The 20,667-nt window shown below is 37.0% G+C and overlaps 1 protein-coding gene across 1 annotated transcript in view; it reads right to left on the bottom strand.

Moving 5' to 3' along the window:
- Nucleotides 1-20,667, bottom strand: part of MALT1 (MALT1 paracaspase) — a 72,734-nt gene that overhangs the window by 21,416 nt on the left and 30,651 nt on the right. The window contains exons 8-11 of the mRNA XM_067545465.1: nucleotides 19,423-19,449; nucleotides 17,053-17,085; nucleotides 12,957-13,160; nucleotides 1,486-1,663 (exon numbers count right to left, since the gene is read on the bottom strand). Coding sequence (XP_067401566.1) covers nucleotides 1,486-1,663; nucleotides 12,957-13,160; nucleotides 17,053-17,085; nucleotides 19,423-19,449 — 442 coding nt within the window. The remainder of the gene's footprint in view (nucleotides 1-1,485; nucleotides 1,664-12,956; nucleotides 13,161-17,052; nucleotides 17,086-19,422; nucleotides 19,450-20,667) is intronic.

Below are 20,667 nucleotides of genomic sequence, written 5' to 3'. Positions count from 1 at the left end.
CAGTATCACTGGCATACAAGGAGTCAACAAAAATCTATTTGTCTTAAAAAATGTCAGAAATAAAGAACTTTGCATCAGTTCTATATTATCAAAGGTTTCTACATATTAACTGAAATGGCCCTTAACGCAAGATCTTCCAGCCAACTCAGAGCATTCTTATGATACAGCAGGCAGCAGCAATCTCTGCTGACTTAAAACTCTTATTCTTAGTTTTATCTAGCTAGTCTGATGCTTTAGTACATTTCTCTTTTACCTGTTGAGCGGATAGGTTGTATCCCTATCCAAAAATACAGAGTAAGCTGAATTACCACCTTCATGTTTTCACATGGGGCCTGATCCAAACCCCAATTAAGTCAATTCAAAGATTCCCAATCACTTCAATAGGCTTTGTAACAGGCTCTAAGATCTCTCAGAACCCACTGAAGCTAGAAATTCTCACCAACCTCCATCCACCTACGACTAGTATTTACAAAAACATTCATAGCACAAAGTCCAACATGTTACTCCAGGAAAAATTCTGCGCCACTGAGCTCATGCAGAATTCATGTACCACACCTTTTTTTTTTCTCTGCAGAAAATACATTCTGTCGGAGAGGCACTGCATTTACACCTTTCACTCACCAGAGTCTGAAGAGAGAGCAGCCAGCTCATGGGCCAGAGCAGCCAGCCACGGATAGGGAGGAGGAGAGGCTGCATTCCTCACAGTGCTCTGTTCCTAGGGCCAGGTGAGGAGGCCCAGGATATGGGGAGGATGGACAGTGGGACATATGGGGCTGCTGGGGGGGGGAGGGAAGAATCACACAGACTAGGATTCAGAAGGGCTGGGGGGAGGCTGAATGGGAGTAGGAGTGCAGGGCAGCAAGGGGGTGGGGGAGTTGCTGAGGGGAGATGAAAGGACACATGAGGACGGGTTATGGGAGTGCAGGGACACATGTGCCTGATTGACTGGGAGAGGCTAGGGGTCAGACAGGGTCTGCATAGGCAAGCTCTCCACCTACCTAACAATCTCCCCCTCCCCCCACATAAAAATGTTCCATACTTCTCCCATCCACACCCAACAACCAAAATAATTGAAACTGGCATGATTATATTGTGTTATTTTGACAAAAAAATATGCAGAATTTTAAAATATTGCGTGCAGAATTTTTAATTTTTTTGGCACAAAATTTCCCCAGGAATAACATGTGGTTCTAGCTTCTCCCTATTCCCTGAAGGCAGTTGGTTATTTGGGGTGTTTTTGTTTTTTGTTTGTTTTTTTTCGGTTGGCTGGTTTTTGTTTGTTTTTTTGGTTTTTTTTTTTTAAGTAGGTTCCTCCTTTCTCCACTGTTAATTTGTTGTTGCTGTGGGAAAGTTAAACTAAAGAAGAGCATTTCACACTTTATGCCTGAAAGCAATAAGATCTGTGGTCGCCCTAATCTTCTTCACCTTCCCATGAAAAAGAAACTGATTAATGCAAAGTAAGCATTTCAAGACTAGAAATCCTACCTTTTTCTACACATATCCAGTAAAAACACATTGAGCCCAGTCTCTTTTTCCTGCATCAATTTGAGTATATTTTGTACACACAGACAGTTTGCAGAACGATAGGGATTTGGAGCATCAATTGGAACCATGAAACTATTCCCATAGTTTTCATAGCCATGACCAGCATAATATAATAAACCTAAAAGGAAAAAGCAGAAATTATGATAAATATGCTATAAGCACACATTGGAGAGCCACCATTGACTGCACTGGGGCAAGAATTTAACCCACTACATCTACAGGGTGTGTTTTTGGGAGAAATTAACAGACATTTTTGCTAATCCAGGTAGAGTTTTGAATTAATATAATCAATAATTAGGCAGAAAGTCAAAATAAAAGTAGGTAATTATCAACCCTAATATGTGCAAACATAACATGAAAAGTTTGGGTAAGTAAAATTGTTTGTAAAAAAAAGACAGTAGGTTCTCATGAAATAATGTCACTTTAGATTTACAATGTACTAGAGAAATATGGTCTAGATGAAATTACTATAAGATGGATGCACAACTGGTTTAAAGACCATACTCAAAGAGTAGTTACCATTGTCAAACAGAGTATGTATCTAGTGCGGCCCCACAGGGGATCAGTCCTGGGTCATATACTATTCAATATTTTCAGTAATTACTTGGATAATGGAGTGGAGTGTATGTTTAGAAAATACGCAGATGACACCAAGCTGGGAGGGGTCACAAGCATGTTGGAGGGCAGGATTGGAATTCAAAATGACCTTGACAAATTAAAGCACTGGTCTGAAATCAACAAGATGAAATTTAATAAAGACAAGAACTATAGGTAGGAAGGAAAAATTAAATGGACAACTACAAAATGGAGAATAACTGGCTAGGTGGTAGTACTGCTGAAAAGGATCTGGAGGTTATAGTGGATCACAAATTGAATATGAGTCAACAATATGATGTAACTGCAAAAAAGCCTAATATCATTCTGGTGTGAATATTAACAGGAGTGTCGTATATGAGACATGGGAGGTAATTCTCCCACTTACTCGGCACTCCTGAGGCCTCCAATTCTGTCCACCACACTTTAGGAAAGAGGTGGACAAACTGAAGAGAGTCCAAAGGAGAGCAACAGAAATGATTAAAGGTTTAGAAAACCTGACCTCTGAGGAAAGGTTAAAAAACCAGAGCATGTTAAGTCTTGAGAAAAGACAACTAAGCAGGGAGCTGATAACAGACTTCAAATATGTCAGGGGCTTGTTTAAAGAGGATTGTGATCTATTGTTCTCCATATCCATGAAAGGTTGGAGAAGTAATTGGCTTAATATGCAGCAAGGGAGATTTAGGTTAGATATTAGGAAAAACTTTCTTACTATAAGATTAGTTAAGCTCTGGAATAGGCTTCCAATGGACGTTGTGGAATAATCATCATTGGAGGTTTTTAAGAACAGGTTGGACAAACATCTGTCAAGGACAGTCTAGGTTTATTTGGTCCTGACTCAGCACAGGGGGCTGCTGGACTTGATCACCTCTCAAGGTCCCTTCCAACCCTAGATTTCTGTCATTCTGTCGTTTTACTGACTAGCATAACAAAGATGCCCTTGAAGTCTGAATATGAATACTTGTAGTTGCTAAATGGATTTTTGCAATTATGGCTTGTCATGGGAGTTTAGTGCATAATCTACACCAGTGGTTCTCAACCTTTCCAGACTACTGTATCCCTTTCAGAAGTCTTGTGTACCCCAAATTTTACCTCACTTAAAAACTACTTGCTTACAAAATCAGACATAAAAATACAAAAGTGCCACAACATACTATTACTGAAAAATTGCTTACTTTCTTATTTTATAATTGTATGGTAAAAATGAAACAACTGAAATATAAATATTGTACTTACATTTCAATGTATAGTATATAGAGCAATATGAAATTTTAGTTTGTACTGACTTGGCTAGTGCTTTTTATGTAGCCTGTGGGAAAACTAGGCAAATATCTAGATGAGCTGATCTACCCCCTGGAAGACTTCTGCGTACCCCCAGGGGTACGCGTATCCCTGGTTGAGAACCACTGATCTACACAAAGAATTAAACCGTGCATGGGTGACCAAGTATCTGTGCTAACTTGTATAACCAGCTCTTGTGCATGCACACCTGCATATCTGAGTAAGTTCAGATTTCATATTAGACTGAAAAGGATAATACTGAATTACATAAACATACATTAAAAGTTACAAACATATTTAACGTTAAAGTGATATTGTCAACTCAAAAAGACATTCTTGTCTGAAAACTTTCCACACTACCATAAGAAACCAAAATTATATAACTAAAAGATTAGAGGAAAAATATTTCTAATTTTCCAGCTTGCTTACTCTTTGCATTTGACAACACTTTGTGTATTGTCAGTTTCACTGTATAGCCATCTTCTCCATTTGTATTTGTGAGTTTTTGTACAGTAATAGGAGAGAGAAATATTTGTAAAGTTTAGAAAAATGCAATTGTTTCATCATAAAGACTGGCAAGACTCAGAACTCGGTTTCCATTGTTAAACTATTTTAACTCTTTTTAAAACAGATCTTGTCTCTAATTCTGTTTACAAGTTCAGAATCCATGACTGCTCTGTGTGTGTCTGTTAGATAATTAAAAACAACTTTTTTCAAGTTAAATTCTTACTAGACTAGTTAGGGCAACATCTTAAAATATTTTTAAATCAAATCTGTAATAAATATTCACTTAAAATACTTTGTCTTCAAAACATTCTATAAACATTTAATCATTTTAATAGAGAAAATTTTACTATACAGTTAAAAAAAGAAAAATATTTTCTGACTGTAAAAAGTTAACTTTAGTTCAAACCTTAGATTTAGCCTATTATGAATACAAATACTTGATATCTTGCCTTGATAAGACAACCAGTTAAACCAATTTACAATAAAACTATCTGATCTCAGTATCAAAGACAAATTTTATGACAGTGAATATGATTTCTGCCTCTTGTAAATTTTTAGAGTATATTTATTTTTTATATAACTCATAGTTACAGGTTTATATAATATCGGAATTTCCCCACTGCCTCTTCCTGGTATTTCCCTAGCTTATCTATTGCAAGATCTGGTTTTGAAAGGAACTTTAGTCAGCAGTACACTATAGCCTCCAGGTCAGATCCTGAGTTGTTCTAAGTTATTGTAGGTCAATTGAAGGCAGTGGAGTTATGACAATATATGTCAGCTGTGGATCTGGCTCATAGCCCTTATGACTGGGGCTATATCCACATAAAATAAATAACTAATAATTAACGGAATTATGAGCAGTCGGAAGGTGAAATAGCATAGGTGTGTTTAAAATACTGAAATCACATATATTTAAGTCAGCTTTTATATTTAGATAGCTAAATGTACATTTTAGTTATGTGTAATGAAAGAAAAGCAACGTCAACTCAATTACAGTCCTCTGTGTTTTATCCTAGAAAAAACATGAAATTGTGAGTTTCGCTTAGAAGTGTCGTGTCAATTTCAATTATTTATAAGCTTCCAAGTCATTAACAACTATACAGAGACCTTGAAAGTTGCTGCATGAAATAAGCACAGCTCACAACTCTTAATTGAAAACCGTAAACCTAGATTCAGAGTAAAGGTAAGTGCATGAAAAGCAAATACAAGGTTATTTAGAGCTAAAAATTGTTTAAACGCCATTTGAATTGTGATGCCATTCACACCTGGCAGCATCTCAGAAACTCACAATAGCATCACTTGATTAAAAGATACATAGCTAGATAGATTCTAAAGGGTTTACAGTTGTTATAACATCTAGTTAAAACAATTTACAAAATAAACTAAATTAATAGTAAGACAATTATAAGATTCCTGTGGTTACAGATGACTGGTGAGTTCTGAGAAGTTAGAAAGCAACTTGAATGCCAAGCATCTGATTAACAGGCACTTTGGCACGATCTAAAGGGCCTGATTCAAAGCTCACTGAATTCAAAGTGACCCTTTAAATTGCTTTCAGTGTGCTTTGGTTCGGACCCTAAATTAGTAAGAGTGCATATTTAGACCTGGTTAAATAAATAATAATGTACCTAGATATCCACTCACCCCAGACCAGAAAATAATAACTGCTGAAGTACTAGTTAAAAACAGCTTATGTCCCTAATGAGCAGAGTTAGAGGAAAACCCCCTTAAAAAGAACATTGTCCCAGACTTTTCTACCCTATTGTATCAACCTATACCACCATGATAGCGGTATCATCCAAACCATTCCACAGTTTACACAACCCCCGCCTGTAAGCAGAACAAAACAATTTTAGTAATGGTCTTTGGAACAACCCTAAGAGCATATCAGATGTAACTGGGGATGGAAACATTACAACATTTCATCCCTCAACCATAAATAGCCTCCCAGGATCAAGATGTATTTTACTTCAATATTGAAAATAGCACTAATTCCACACAGACATGCTATTGAGCCTATCAATTTCCTAATCCAGTCCCAATTCAGGACACCTTCAAATTTTACTTAAGACCATTCATTAGCAGCCTACTGACTTCACTGGGACTGAAGCACATGCTTAAGGTACTTTCCTGAATAGGGACGTTTTCCTGAATGATGGCCTTAAATTGTTTACCCAACTGAACTGATAATTATACTCCTTTGTCTAGCCAATGTTACCAGTGGTTTATAAGCACCCTCTCACACTCAGCCTACTCCTACCCAAGACCAAATGGAAAGCTGAAAAATGTTCCTTGGAGGACAACTCATGGAAGTAGATATTGCTCAATATAAAACACAATCCTTGACACCACCTCATCTAGGTTCAATTCAACATAAAAATCTTTCATAGCTTTTTCTGGACACCAGTTAGATTTACAAACATAAGTTCCCAGAGATATGAGCACTTGCGTGCTTCCCATTCTCTGGTAACCTGACCACACACACAGGAGATTTTTTATTTTATTTTTTTAAATTAATGAAATTCAGAGCCTGGCATGGAAGAGAAGACACAAGAGGTCTCAGCCTTCATTAGCTTGAAGAAGCGTATCAGTCTTAGAGAGTACAAGATCACATATGGCATTCGACCTTGATCTTCCACTTGAAGTAACACAGTAGTCCTATGAAATGATCTCTGCTGCAACATACTAACTTATGTATTTAAAAGATTATTTTTAATTATGCAAATAAACATACTAGAATGAATCATTCAGTTGTGGCTATGCATGTGTACATACCAAAACTGCAACACAATAACTGTTGTGTAGGTATACATTTAAGTAAAATTAATTCTCATGATAGTTGATTAAAATACTTCTGTATATTTAAAACCAAGAGTGACATACAAATAAACCTATGTCTAAGGCTCTAAATTAATGCCTTCCTAGATTTAGGCTAGCTATATCATTTTGCAAATGCTCTCTCTGAATATGGCTGGGACCCCACAGTTAATCTGTCTGGTTTAGTAACTGATCACCAACAATAGGCATTATCTACAAACTGGCTTCTAAGGCAGAACTTAAATCACTTGACTGTGTTTGTTTGCTCAATAGACTCTGCCAGTTTATTTTGGATTGTCTTATTTTAACCAATCACTATTATGTTTATGCTAGTTGAAATGTCGGAAATTGAATGTTTGACCTTGCTTTTACAATGAAGCTGAATACCTTGATATTTGTTGCAGCATCTGTGTGTCCGATTATACTCCTGCTTTAAGGATCACAAGGTCAATGTAGATGTAAAAAAGATTAGGGGCCAAATTCTGCTCTTATTTACACCAGAGTATATGAAAGAATATCTTCTCTGATGTCAATGAAGTTACACCGTTGTGTGGAGTAAGATCAGAATGAGTCCATAGGTTTATGAAGTCTCTTCAGTTTGCTGGTATCAATTAAAAAATCAGAGCTGGTATCAATTACCAGTCACACTAGAAAGGTCTGAAATAACTGCAGAATTAGCAATTTAATTTGTACTACTTAGCCATGGCCGTGATGCAGAATGGTATTAAAACATACATACTCACTTTCAGCATCTAAATAATCCCAGTGAAGTCAATGCTTACACAGTCACAAATATGACAATATTAACATCTTGGTTCTTGGTATTTCTGGGCCAAATTTAGGCCCTATTCTGTTTAAAGGCAGTCAGCCATTTATTAATATTGGACAAATCATCAACATAGGGTTGTATTCTAACCATAGCACAGTACAAAACAGAGCATTTTATGTAGATTAATCTTGCCCAGAGCTGGGGTGATCAACACTAGAGGAGGGGTGACAGGATCAAGCAGCATTTGCACTAAAATATAATGTCTACTCACCTCACACCCTGTTGTGATTATTGGACTGTCAAAGTTACCTTATACTCTATTGTAAAAGTATGTGAAAGTTCAAAAGTTTAACAATAACCATGAAAAATAGGTCAAGTTGTTTACGACACTGAATGTTACAAACTGGGGCAAGGGAACTAGGCAGAAAACTGGATTAGTCTAAACCAAAAAGGCCACATTCACATAATCCAAGGACTGTTGAAATTATGCCTGTTAAAAACAGGTAAAGTGGAGCTAGACGCTAATGAAAGAAAATTGGAGTGTTGGATATTAGGCCTAATTGATGGACAAAATAATGAGGATAAAACATGCCTTGCACTTTTACTCCTTTTTGTTGTTTTTATTTTTGGTTGGTTGGTTTTTAAGACTTTGGGGAGTGGGGGGAGTTGGGAAGGAATCTTCTTCCCCCAGTTCACTGTCCAACCTGCCAGAACTGCAGCTCATCTTGACTCATCTAAAAGGACTTTTTTCTTGAAAGGAAGGCCAACTGGCCTTTTTCTTGTTTGTTTTCACCTGTGTAGACTCCATATTATTACTGTATCAAGACATCCAGTCCTCACAAGTGAAAGCAAAGTTCCTTAAACAAGAGCTTGGTCAGCCATCCATCCTCAGGAAGAAAGTCTTTTAGATGAGCTGCAGTGCTGGCAGATCAGGGGATGAGCTGGGGGAAGAAGGTTCCTTTCTCCCTCCCCTCGGAGTCTTTTTTATAACCCCCCCAACAGATTAAAGGCGGGTGGCCTATTTTATCCTCATTAGTTTGTCCACTTTTTATAATTCCTCCTCCTCTCCTCTTCAGAACATAGAAATAGCCACTCTGGATCAGACCGGAGGTCCATCTAGTTCAAAATACTTTCTCTGACAGTGGCCAGCACCAGATGCACAAGAAGGTGTAAGAACCCTGCAGTAGGCAGATGTCCCATATGCACCTCTTACACGTCCCATCCTTGTCTCTGATATTTAGATTGGCTTAAACTCTGAAGTACAAGGTTTAATACCCTTTCGAAAACTTGTCATCACTAATTATGACAAATCTGGATATTCTTCATAATAAATATCCTTCCTCTTGCTGCACAGTGCACAGGGAGTTTGTATTTCAAGCACTCACAACAATTCCATTCTCACTGTGCCTTTATTAAGGATGCTGGGTTTCAAAAGCCAAAAATGTCACAACAACCCAGGACAAATAAATAAATAAATAAATAAAGATAGAGAAAAAACTGTCAGACTGCTATATATTAATAGTTAGAAACATAGCAGCTAAGCTTCGGGGAATAAGGATCCTTTTTTCCAGGGTGAGTATATAGAAACAGTAAATTAGGGTACTTGTCAGGGAAGCCTGGTTCTAATCTCCTTATTATGAGCGGTAAACCACCATCTATATGATTGCAAATGTTGTCAAAGTTGGCAGACAGCAAAATGGGACCCATGTGCCAATATGAACCTCCCATAATGTATGTACAATGCATCAGATTAATCTTATTTATATTTTAGTAATGGCTTATTTATTGCCTCTGATATTTTGATTTGTTGGAAGGTTTGGCTGTAAAACAATCAAAATTTAGGAAATGCCTATATAACTTTAAACCAGTCCCCTGCATATATGCATTATACTAGTCTTTAATTACATGATCATATACTATGTTTTCCATGAGGGTAAAAAAGTAAAGTGGGCAGGAACACCATTTATCAGAGTATTTCTGCCCCAGAAAGGTTTACTTTAAAATGGTAACTGGATTTCTTTCCTGTCATTGGACAAACAATTGGGTTAAGTGTATCTGATGAGCAGTCAGCACAAGTATGTAAGATGCAATGGTTGCAAACAGTTATTGTACTAACCTCAGAATCAGAAGTAAGTATATAGAGTAAGATAACTGAGATAATCCAGGATGCCTTGTAGGAAGCATTGTCACTAACGACTTTGAGAGAATTAAAATTCTTCACAGAAATCAACATTTTAAAAGGATCTCCAGAGATTTTACTAAGAAAACAGCCAGATTGCTTTCAGTCTTTAAAATGTACGCTGCTACAGCTATTATCTCATTTATATATGATACATGCAATGCAGAATTATTGTGCTTAAGACAAAATATATTGAGGAACTAAAGTACTGAGACCACCATCACCAATTTGTTTATCAGTTCTACTCTAAGAGAACAGTATTTGAAATGCCACATTCCTGGCAGCAAGTAGTAATTACACGATGTCATGGTAAGTATCATGAATATCTGTAACAAGGTCTAAATGGGGGCAGCAGCTGTGCCTCCTATGTTTGGAGCTGTGCCCACTAAAATGCAATAAATCACTTACAATTTATCCCTGACAGCATCTTTTATATTGTTTCTGTGACACTAATAGCCACTATCCAGAATGACCATTTAAATGATAAAGTAGTTTATAAAGGTTTAGTGCTAAACTTTACTGGAAGAATGCCATGCTTTCACAGATATCAGCTAGTTGGAAAAACGAAGGTTAAACCATATAAATGCACTTTGCAAGAGCTCTCACATGGAGCCAATGTGAACTACATCAAAGTCTCTGGTCATTTCATTTTTTAAATTCATGTCAATAACTATAGTAAACAGAGAGCCTTAAAGGGAAAGTAGCTCACCCAAATGCATAACATCATCATAAGTATTTTACATGACAGGAAAATGGATGCCATACCATCAGAAAGTCTATGAACTATACTGCCACAATATATTTCCATATCATTGTGAGTCTTTGCTCTGATATATAAATGGTGAATTTTGAATGTCAGGTCGGTCAGTCCTACACATATCAAGCATCAGGTATCACATCAGTGTAAAGCCACACTAAGAAATAACTTCATGCGGGCCTGGCAGCTGTTTCAGTAAAATGCCAGATTAAGCAGTTTCTTGGCTGAGTTTAGCTAAGGGGAATTCTAGAGCCACTTGTATAGGACACATAAGTTTAGCATTCTAGTCTCTGCCCTAAATCTTTATTTTAAAAGTCATTTATACAAAAATAGCTTTTTAAAATCCAAATCTAGCTAGTCAGCAGCAGACCTTTCTTAGTACTCTGAATCAGGTAATTCAGGGTGGCCTGTTCCCCAATAAAACATGAAGGACATGGCTGAATTGATCTATTCCACTTCAAGATAGCAGAGACAGCAACTCAACTTCCCCCAGCCCAGGACCCCTTCAAGTTGAGACTTAGGAGAGGCAGATCTATTTTCCATGCCACACCACAATATACTCAATCTTCATTTGATGCCCATTATCTCACTGGGCAATGACTCACTTGTAAAGCAAGTTTTTATGACAAAAAACTACATCAGGAACTAGCACACAGTTAATTTGTGACTTAAGCCACAAACCTATTCAGGGGAAGGGGAAATTTAAGTTCACTGAGACATCAGAAGTCCAATATTCATACTGTAAACAAGTTTGCACATCAATATCATATCATGGGATATCATAATAGATTTAAACTTATAGAAGTTAGTCCTGTGTTGCAATGTAAACTTTTACTCAGTCCTGAAAAAGCTTATACTTGCCATTTTCTAACTTATTTCTCCGTCATTACCACATATTGAGCTCACATATTGTGTAGGGAAGATATATGAAGAGGCAAATCCTTCAATTTTTATTCAGGGAAAGGTTCCACTACAGGTGTTCAATAACAGTTCTGTTTGAGTTCTGTCTGAATTGGGACCTCAGGATTTAACCCTATTTGCTGATCCCTTGGCCACTCGAAGTTGCAGAAAAGCAACAGCCTCAGAAAGTTCATGGCCTATCATTCACTGGAGTTCCCAGCTTATTCCTCTATAATATGAAGGTGACTTATAAAGACAAACAAATTGGGGTTAGTGTCCTTTTTTGTTTCTTCATGATGTATAGAGAAGGCCTAAGATAGTAGTGTTAGCTTTTAAAAAAGCTTATCAGCTTGTTTTTCACATTAGAAATTCAGATTTGTCTATCCTTCTCCCCACAGAGAACAACTGCAGAACTAGCAGGACGACATCATAAGTACCAAGAAAGTGAAAACGACCCCAACTGGGGAAAGAGGGGGAATTTTTATTAACATCTATTTAATTCAAAAGCTTGACAAAAAAAGTTGGGAGGAAAGGTCTTTGTTAAAAGGTTTGATACCTTGCTCCATTTGTTTAAAATGGGGATAATATTTATTTTCTCCCAGTCTTGTCTTGTTTATTTAGATTGCAAGATCTTCAGGGCAGGGATTATTTCTTACTCTATGTATGTACAGCACCTAGTTTAAGACAGCTCCAAGTTAGGTTTAGACTTCTAGGCATTACTGTAATACAAATAAATTATTATTATTACCCATGTAATTTAAGGCTGAGAAAGCTCCCTCTCCAGTTTCCTGGTTTTCCAAAGAGACTTTCAGCCAAAAAAAGGAAAGACAGGGCCTGATAGTCTCAAAGTAAACAAACAAGCAGAAAAGGAACTTAGTTATGTGACTTGAAGAAGCAAGAAGACTTTTCCCCCATTTGCATATCATCCTTAACCTGCAGGAGTGCAAAGCTAACAAAATATAGTGAATGTAAAAAGTGGCAAATGCATACAGCACAATGACTCAAAGGGCTCGTTCATGATTTTGTAACCAGTTAGTGGCAGACACATCTAACTGGTTACAAGTAACATTGTTTCCTCACAGTTTCCTTTCTGCCATGGTAACTAGGTTTGTGCATTTACGGTACATCTGCTACACTGCTTAATTGCATTTGTATTGGTGCGTTCTTGGAAATACTATACAGTGCTAACTCTTGTTTAAGTGGTTTTCCCCGTAGATCACAAAACTTATTATGCATGTCCCTCTGCCAAAACAAGCCACACAAATGCAGCCATCTTTAGCAAGTAAATACATCTTTTTAACAAATATGAAAGTACAAGCAGTGTTTAGCAGAGCACGTATACATTTAGGTGTGGTTAAAAGAAGCTCAAAGATTTTATCTGTTTAAATAATAAAAGCAACAATAACCCTTTTAGTCAAAGCCACAGGATGTGCTGGCGGTTGTTTAACTCACATCCCCAGCCCCCATATACATGCTATTTACAGTGAAGTCTGCTTTACTATTAAGTAGGACTTGGTAATCTGTCAGAGAGGTGAAAGTTAATGTCCAAGTATTCCTGACTCAAAACATTTTTACTAAACTAGTTGGACATATCATGACTTTCTTACCATACACTCCTTTGTCCAGTAGAAGTAAAAATTCATCCACTGCAGTCCGCATTTCAGATTCAGTAAGATCCAGCAGAGAAACAACTTTGAAATCCAACTGCCTCAGCAAGTTGGTCAATTCATAGACATCCACCATTGGAGCTTTGAGCTGAGGGTGATTCCAATAGCTCATGTTTCCTATCAATAGAGCTACCTTGTCAATTGCTGCAAAGACATGAAAAAACACTTTTATACATTCTTGAGTCAAATATAATCAGTTTTTTTAAAAAGATGAGCTATTCTCAAATATAAGTGCATGTGCAGTATTTAATATATTAAAAAATAAAAAATTGAGTCTGTGCCAACTCCCCTAAGTGCCTAATTTAAAACTTCATTTATTTCCAACCACTTTCTCTGGGAAAACAAATAGGTCTTGCAGTATGTCCTGCAGGTGAACAAATCTAGGCTCTAATGCATCTAAAGCTTCTTAAACTGGCTGTCCTTTCAATAAGTCAGTCACCTATGATTCTCTGCCTTACACTCCCAAGAGTGCATCTCGAAGTGCAATACAGTAGTCTACCCTCCATAACAGTATTGAAATGTATCTGGATCAGAATTATAGAGCCTGTACCAGCAGGCAAATACTATACTCAAGTTTCCCATGCAACTGTATATTCATAGGTACATAACTTTCCAAAACATTCCCACTAAAAATCTTCCATGTTTGATCTCTCCCCAAAATGTGAAATTTGGAGGTCTGAGCATGAATTGCTATAGCATTTCTAGAGCACTGGAGAGACTCAGAGTGGGAAGAGAACCTCTTCCTCCCCATTAATAACTTGCTATATTGTTTAGACCAGAATTACATTAAAAACAGCTGAGGTTTGAGAGTTTAATTTAAAAATGGATGGTAATTATTGGAGACTGGGGCCTTTATCTGATTTGAAAAAGTATTAGTTCTGATTTAATGAAGTTTAAAGCATTTTTGTGCTGACCATGAACAGCAGATTCTCTCATTAAGACCCAGATTCCGCACTGAGAATGGCTTGAAGAATTCTTCCTTCCCCTCCCCCAAACACACACATACTGAAGTCAAGTGGGTTCCCTTGCATGCTGGGGTTACACCACAAAGAATCACTTGCAGGATCGAGCCTTAGTATGCACTTCCTAACTCAAAGGCCAATGATGCAGTATGTATGTACGTGCAGCTTGGGAAAATGTATACCTTCACAACTGTTTTGGAAGCAAATGTCTGGTTTGGTCTGACTATTGCTTATTAACCGATACCCTTTCACCTCCTCAAAAAAGATCCTCAGCATCTGTGTCTTTACATTTTTTTTTTTTTTTTTTTTTTGCTGCAGCTGAAAAGCCTCCAAGGCCTTTAGGAATTTTGATCTGTTCTAAAACCACAGACTTGCAGTCACTCCATCTGCCTAGCAGGATACCCTGCACATCTCTGGAGCCTCCAAAACAGAGAAAAGGGTTTGTTTGGGTCCACATTTCACCACATTTGTTCAGAACACTAAATAAGACAAATTTCCAGATGTGTGAATAAAAACCTAAGTAATCAGGCTCTGTGGATACCTGTTCAAGTGTGTGTGTGTGTGTGTGTGTGTGTGTGTGTGTGGGGGGGGGGGGGGGGGGGGGGGGGGGGGGGGGGGGAGCTAATTGTTCCAAAGTCGATTTACTGTTTGGGCCATTCACAGTTTTGGAATAAAAAAGAGAAACAGGTCATTTACAAGAGATGCTATAACTAGCTAAGCTACAGTATAATGAAAGTCACTTTAGAGAGAGACTTAAAAATGATTACACACTTTCAAGGCTTCAGTAACCACCCGTTTAGATATTTTGTACAATGTTGTGTCATTAACTCATATGTATTTATGCTGACAGGATTGCATCTTTGGATTGTTCTTACTTAACACTACAAAGTAGGAGCCATAAATTAGTAAAACAATTTGCATGCAATCAAGTCTAATTAAATTGCTTAAAACATACACAAGTTCAATTTCAATTTGCTAGTTTCATGGTAAGAGATTGAAAGATACTGGTCTATTATGCCAGTAAGGTTTATGAACGTCTTGGATACAAACTCAGTACTTTTACTAGAAAGGGTTTAGTGCAGGCATGTTGGAGTAAATCCATGTAAAAAGCTTCTAGTTAAGGTCATGGAATTGCTTACTGTCTCAATTGTGATTTTGATAGTAGAGGAGGTTGTACCTGGAATTTGTGTATTAGTTGCTAGTAAATTGGCTACCAGAATTAGATCCTATTATATGCAATTTAATAACTGATAAATCACACCATGCTAAACTTTGGTAGCAAGCTTTCTTAGCTCTAGCCAGTGATCATTCAAAACTGCTGATAAAAAAGATTTAAAAGGGATTGGATTGCATGATTCAACACATAACATCTGCCCAATATCTGATTAGGATACTGGCACAGGTACTGTTAACAGGGAAAACCACAAAATTTTTAATGAAGTACTAAGTTTCAACTTGTGCTGGATGTCAAGAGGTATCAGATCCATTTTATTTCCACCATGTGGATTCTTCTGTATAAACACAACTGAATTGGCTGAGGCAAAAACAGCAATATACTTCTCTCTGTAGTGACTTATTATGGCATGAAAGCCTGTCATTATGCACACAGCTTGTATCTTGCTGCGTTTACAAAATGCTTTGACCTTTTATTGTTGAGTCTATGTTTATTCCCTTCACAAGAACGGTTTTTAACCAAAGATTCCAGTTCCAGTGGAAGTTTTCAGCAAGGGTTCAAGCTATCTCAAGGCCAAATCGCATGACCTGGACGATGGAGTAAGAAATTCCCCTTGTTAAAAGAAACTCAGCCTCAAAATTGTTGCTTAACTTAGACATTAGGAATTCTTTGACTATAACAAACACAGCAGCAAAGGTACTATGATTGTCTATACCTGTATGCTATGGAGTTCTTTAGTTATCTGTTTATAGGCTTTATGATTTCTGAGAATCAAGTGCTTGAGTCATGTTGAACATTGGAGTTCTGAATAGCAGATACAGAATATGCGCTTAACACTCAAAGATAGACTATTAAGGCAAACAGACTGTGAAAAATACACAACTTAGAATGTTTGCAATAGATTTCCAGCCCAAATGCAAGAAATCCACACAAAACAGAGTACTGAATAAGGCCAAATGGCATGGTTATATTTCACAAGACACATTTTACAAGATGGAAGTTCAGATGGGCTAACATAGAAGTTTCCAGTTAATAAAAAAAAGACATGCCCTCAATTAGATAGGCCCATTGTAATGTTTAGAGATCCCCTTTCACGTTCTCTCCCCCATCACCTTTATTTTTTATTCGAAGAACAATCTCTACTTAGAAGATTAAAATCACACAATAAAGCTAGGAAACGTATTACACCTTTAGTAAAGTATGTCAAAATTCATCTAATAGTGTATTGAAACATTTACTGTGACACTCAAACACTAGGTGTGTGTTTAGTAGGTGCACACACATTTCCAGCAGAAGGCACTTGTTACAGCCAAGGTGTTCATGTAGTGATTGAGAAACACCTATTATTACTATGCTGTCACTTATTATTATTTAATTTTAAAAAAATCTTTCCACCTTAACATAAAGGCATAGGTGATCATGTAAGAGAGAGGCCGATACAAGAGAGATTCATACAGTAAGCCATTTGGTCCTTGTAAACAAATTTATAACTCAGTGTCCCATGCCAAGAAAAAAAACAGTGGAAGTGATGAAAGTTTTCACTTATTGGACAAACTGCAACCACCTTTTTGTGTGAAACAATTCTAATTCCACCATTTTAGATTGACAAAGTATTCAAATACTGCACCAACATACATGTTGAGACCACAGACAGAAGGAACTAGAAATTATGAGAACTGAAAGGCATTATACCAATTCATCTGAAATACTTCACAATATTTGCTAACCAAACCACTAATAAGATGCAGAGATTTTTCTCTCTCTCTTAATATAGCCATTAAGTATACTGCAACCTATTGCTCTAGCAGTGGTAGAAAAAGACCACAATAACTGATTTAGATTCAGATGGACATTTCTTGTCCAGGATATAAATATTTATCATAAAAATGAAACTACTCACCAGAAGGCCTGTCAGCTGATTGTTCTCGAAGATCTATTTAAAAGAGGGGGAAGACATGAATTATCAGTAGTTTCAATTGTAGTTGTGTACATTAGAGAAACAACTTGTGCATTTCTTTAATTTAAAACAGCACCCTATTTCAGCTAGTTCTTTTCTATAGCTTGGTCTGCTCTTTATAGCCTTTCTGACTTTACAGGATAAGTTTTCACTCCTAAAGCCTAGCAATATGAATTATTTGCTGTTATCCTAATTTTCCACCGTCCAGCACATTTACCCTGGTAGGATATGTATGATGGAGGGTTTTATACTGTGAACCTGAGATGGCAAGGAAGTGTGGATTTTGATCTTACAAACTAGAGGTTAGTATTTTCAATAAAATGTGAAATACAGTACATCCTCTCTAATCAGATGTGTGGCAGTGAATCAAGCACACCAGGAGTTGGGGGTATTTCCTATATTCAGTAAGGTTGAGAATTTGCTATGCGAGGAATTCTTTTATTTTTATTTCACCACTCACAGTGGTATGGCAGAGCTAACAACAACATTCAGTGCCAAATAACAAAAGATGGATGAAATGCCTATTCTTTTTGTTAACATGCATGCATCATGACAACCTTGTCGATAGATTCTCTTGGAACGTAAATTAACTCTTGGAAAAAGTAAATATGTCTTCTGTGTCCAGCACAGGAATTACATGGCCTTTGTGATGTGACATTTTTGGGAACCAAGTGTCTGGGATAATCCCTAATGGAGTAATATTTGAATTTCCAACACAAACAAATGTATATCAAATTACATTAGTTGATCTCCAACCTGAGTGACACTAGATCATCACAACCATTTTTATGTTTGGCAGCCAGACACCTTAACACAATAAGACTTCATTCTAGCAGCAGATAATCAGCTGTAGCATCACGCTGAAACATCTCAAGTACAAAGATCACATACAGAAAGCCAAAAAAATATTTATATTTTAATATTAAGTGGCTCGGTGCATTTTTGCAACAATATAAATTGATTTGCTGGATTATCTTCAAATTATACTGACTTGTTTTAGTGCCCTCAACATGACAGTGAACATTTTCAATAGATATGCATGCAACGGTGGCAACCTGGTGCCAGTTTATGCCAAGGTCCCCATGCCTCACTTGAATACAGACAAACACATAGCTGGAATAAGTCTAGTTCACCTATGTGTTACAATTGGTGAAATAGGCATTACAGTTATAAAAATATGCGTTGTGTTTAGGCTTTATTGAATGCTTGTAAATTGCTGCATGCATTAATCATCTCATTTATTGCACCTGGATCCCATATTGTAAGGTAGTATTTGAGCATTTGCATTGTAAGCCTCTGTAACTTTGTAAGTCACCAGATAGGAGAGAAACATTAACTACTGTAAAATACTAGTCTCCAACAGGATGTGTTATCTCCCACTCAACAAAGAAGGCCTATCGACACCATACTTGTGGACCATCAAAGGACAATTTTTCCCCAGGAAGAGGAGAAGTGTAAGTGAATGCCTTCCACCAGCTAAGTTTGCAACTCGAAGCAGAAGAGGGAGGCAGGGGAGAGTAATTAAAAAAAAAAAAAAAAAAAACACCTTAAAAAGGAGAAACTTGTATCTCTTTGCTGCTTGGACTGTAAGGGGAAAAGATTTCTAGACATAAACCAGGGATCTCCAGTTGCTTAGGCTGGGTTAGCCCTAACGGACATATGGAATTTCCTTATCATAGAAGCTTCTATTTACCTTTTGAAACTTAAGATTGGAACTCATTTGTGTATCTATGTTTTCCTGCTTTAAACTTGTAAACACTTATTTCCTTTTCCTATTTAGTAAATCTTTAGATAATGCTTGAGCCAATCCTATAATAAGTTGTCTTTGGTGTGATATCTAAAGTGCAATTGACCTGGGGTAAGTGACTTGTTCTTTGGGACTGGGAGTAACCTAAATATTATTGTGATTTTTGGTGTAAGGAATGACCTGTTACAAAGGCAAGCTTACCTGGGTGGCAAGATAGATTGGAGTCACCAAGAGGACTGTCTGTGACTCCATGTTAAGACTGTTATAGCGCTTGAAGAATTTACACTTGATAATTGGCAAGTAAAATCTAAGTAAAGAACTCACAACCAATTTGGGATTTGTGCCCTGCTTTTTAACAATCTGCCCGGAGGTTGGTACCCACACTCTTGAGTCGCTGCAGGACAGTTTGACAGTGTGACTAAATCAAAACCCCAGCTCTACATACACCTTAACTACGCAAATGAGACACACCAGTCTTAAATTTTGCAGCTCAGATCTATTCAGTTTTCAATATACATTTAAAATCTGAAAATAAAGCTGTTCATTTCAAAGCATGTGCTACTTACCAGGCTTTCCAAGACTACTAAACTCTTCTGTAGAGAAATACACAAAAATAATGAAATTACAGTTGACAAACAATAAGGAAAAGAAACACTGGTCATAAAAAGGATCAACTATTGTATTTAACAGAAGCTGAAGGCAAGAAAAGCAAGCTCTAAATCCTGGACAAATTATTTTAAAAATCTGTATTTTTATAATTTAGTAAACCTATCCTTTCACAAGCTCACACACACAAAACAAAAAACTACAAGTTGATTTATATCAAAATAGGAGATATGATTAGATACGGTACTCAAATTTCATTATAATTTTTATATCAGAGAATAGACACAACAGAAACACCAACAGGAAAAAATATATTATACATACTTCACCCAGTTAATCCACAGACATTCAAGCAGCTTTAATGACAAGTGAGAAAACAAACAATCACACTTTTGAAGATATTTGTTTTTATGAATGTTCTAAAATGGCAACATCTTAAACGAGAATTTTTTTTTTTTTTAAAGAAGATAAATGAAGACATTTCTGGGATGATTTTCAGACATGTCAAATGTTCACAGGACTCACTGATTTTTCATTTCAGAGATGTCAATAGAAGCTAAGGGAATTTATTTCAAGTGCTATGAGGCAGAGAAGTTTTCTAGATAGTCGGGTGAAACTCACACCAGTGCAGAGAGCCCACACCCAATCTTACACTAAAAATATTCTGTGTGATGGGCTCAATACTGCAGGGTACTTAGCACCTACATGTTCCATTGACTTTTGGCACTTGGTCCTCACAGATCAGGCCCTTTGTGCATAGGCTGAAATAGTTCACTGGGCCTCATCCAAACTCTGTACACTGGTGGAAAAATGCTTCATAATAGCTTAATGTTGCCCTCTTCCCGGTTTCTTTCAACTTGTTATTATATGTACATATTTTTAAAATTATGCTATGCCTGGTTTGACAGGAAAAGATTAATTAAAATCTCCCTAAAACCTCTAAGTAAATTTCCTTTTTGTACAGAAGCATACTATAAATAATGTATATCTTAAGTAGTCAAGGTATAATATGGACGTTAAGGACCAGATCCTTGGCTCTCAGTATATCCCCTGTGTACCATGGAGCAATGCAAAAGTGAAGTAAAGCTGCCCTAATAGGGCAGCTGGGTAAACCACTTGTGTAGGCAGAAAGCTAGTGTAGAATGGCAGAGCCAGCGCAGTGCCATTCCTAGCACAAAGGGCACACGACTGCACAGGACGCTGCC

This window comes from Emydura macquarii, unplaced genomic scaffold (assembly GCF_026122565.2).
Source record: "Emydura macquarii macquarii isolate MOO-44397 ecotype Brisbane River unplaced genomic scaffold, CSIRO-AGI_Emac_v2 contig_1045, whole genome shotgun sequence".
Classification (NCBI taxonomy): domain Eukaryota; kingdom Metazoa; phylum Chordata; order Testudines; family Chelidae; genus Emydura; species Emydura macquarii.
This window is presented reverse-complemented; position numbering and strand designations above follow the sequence as displayed.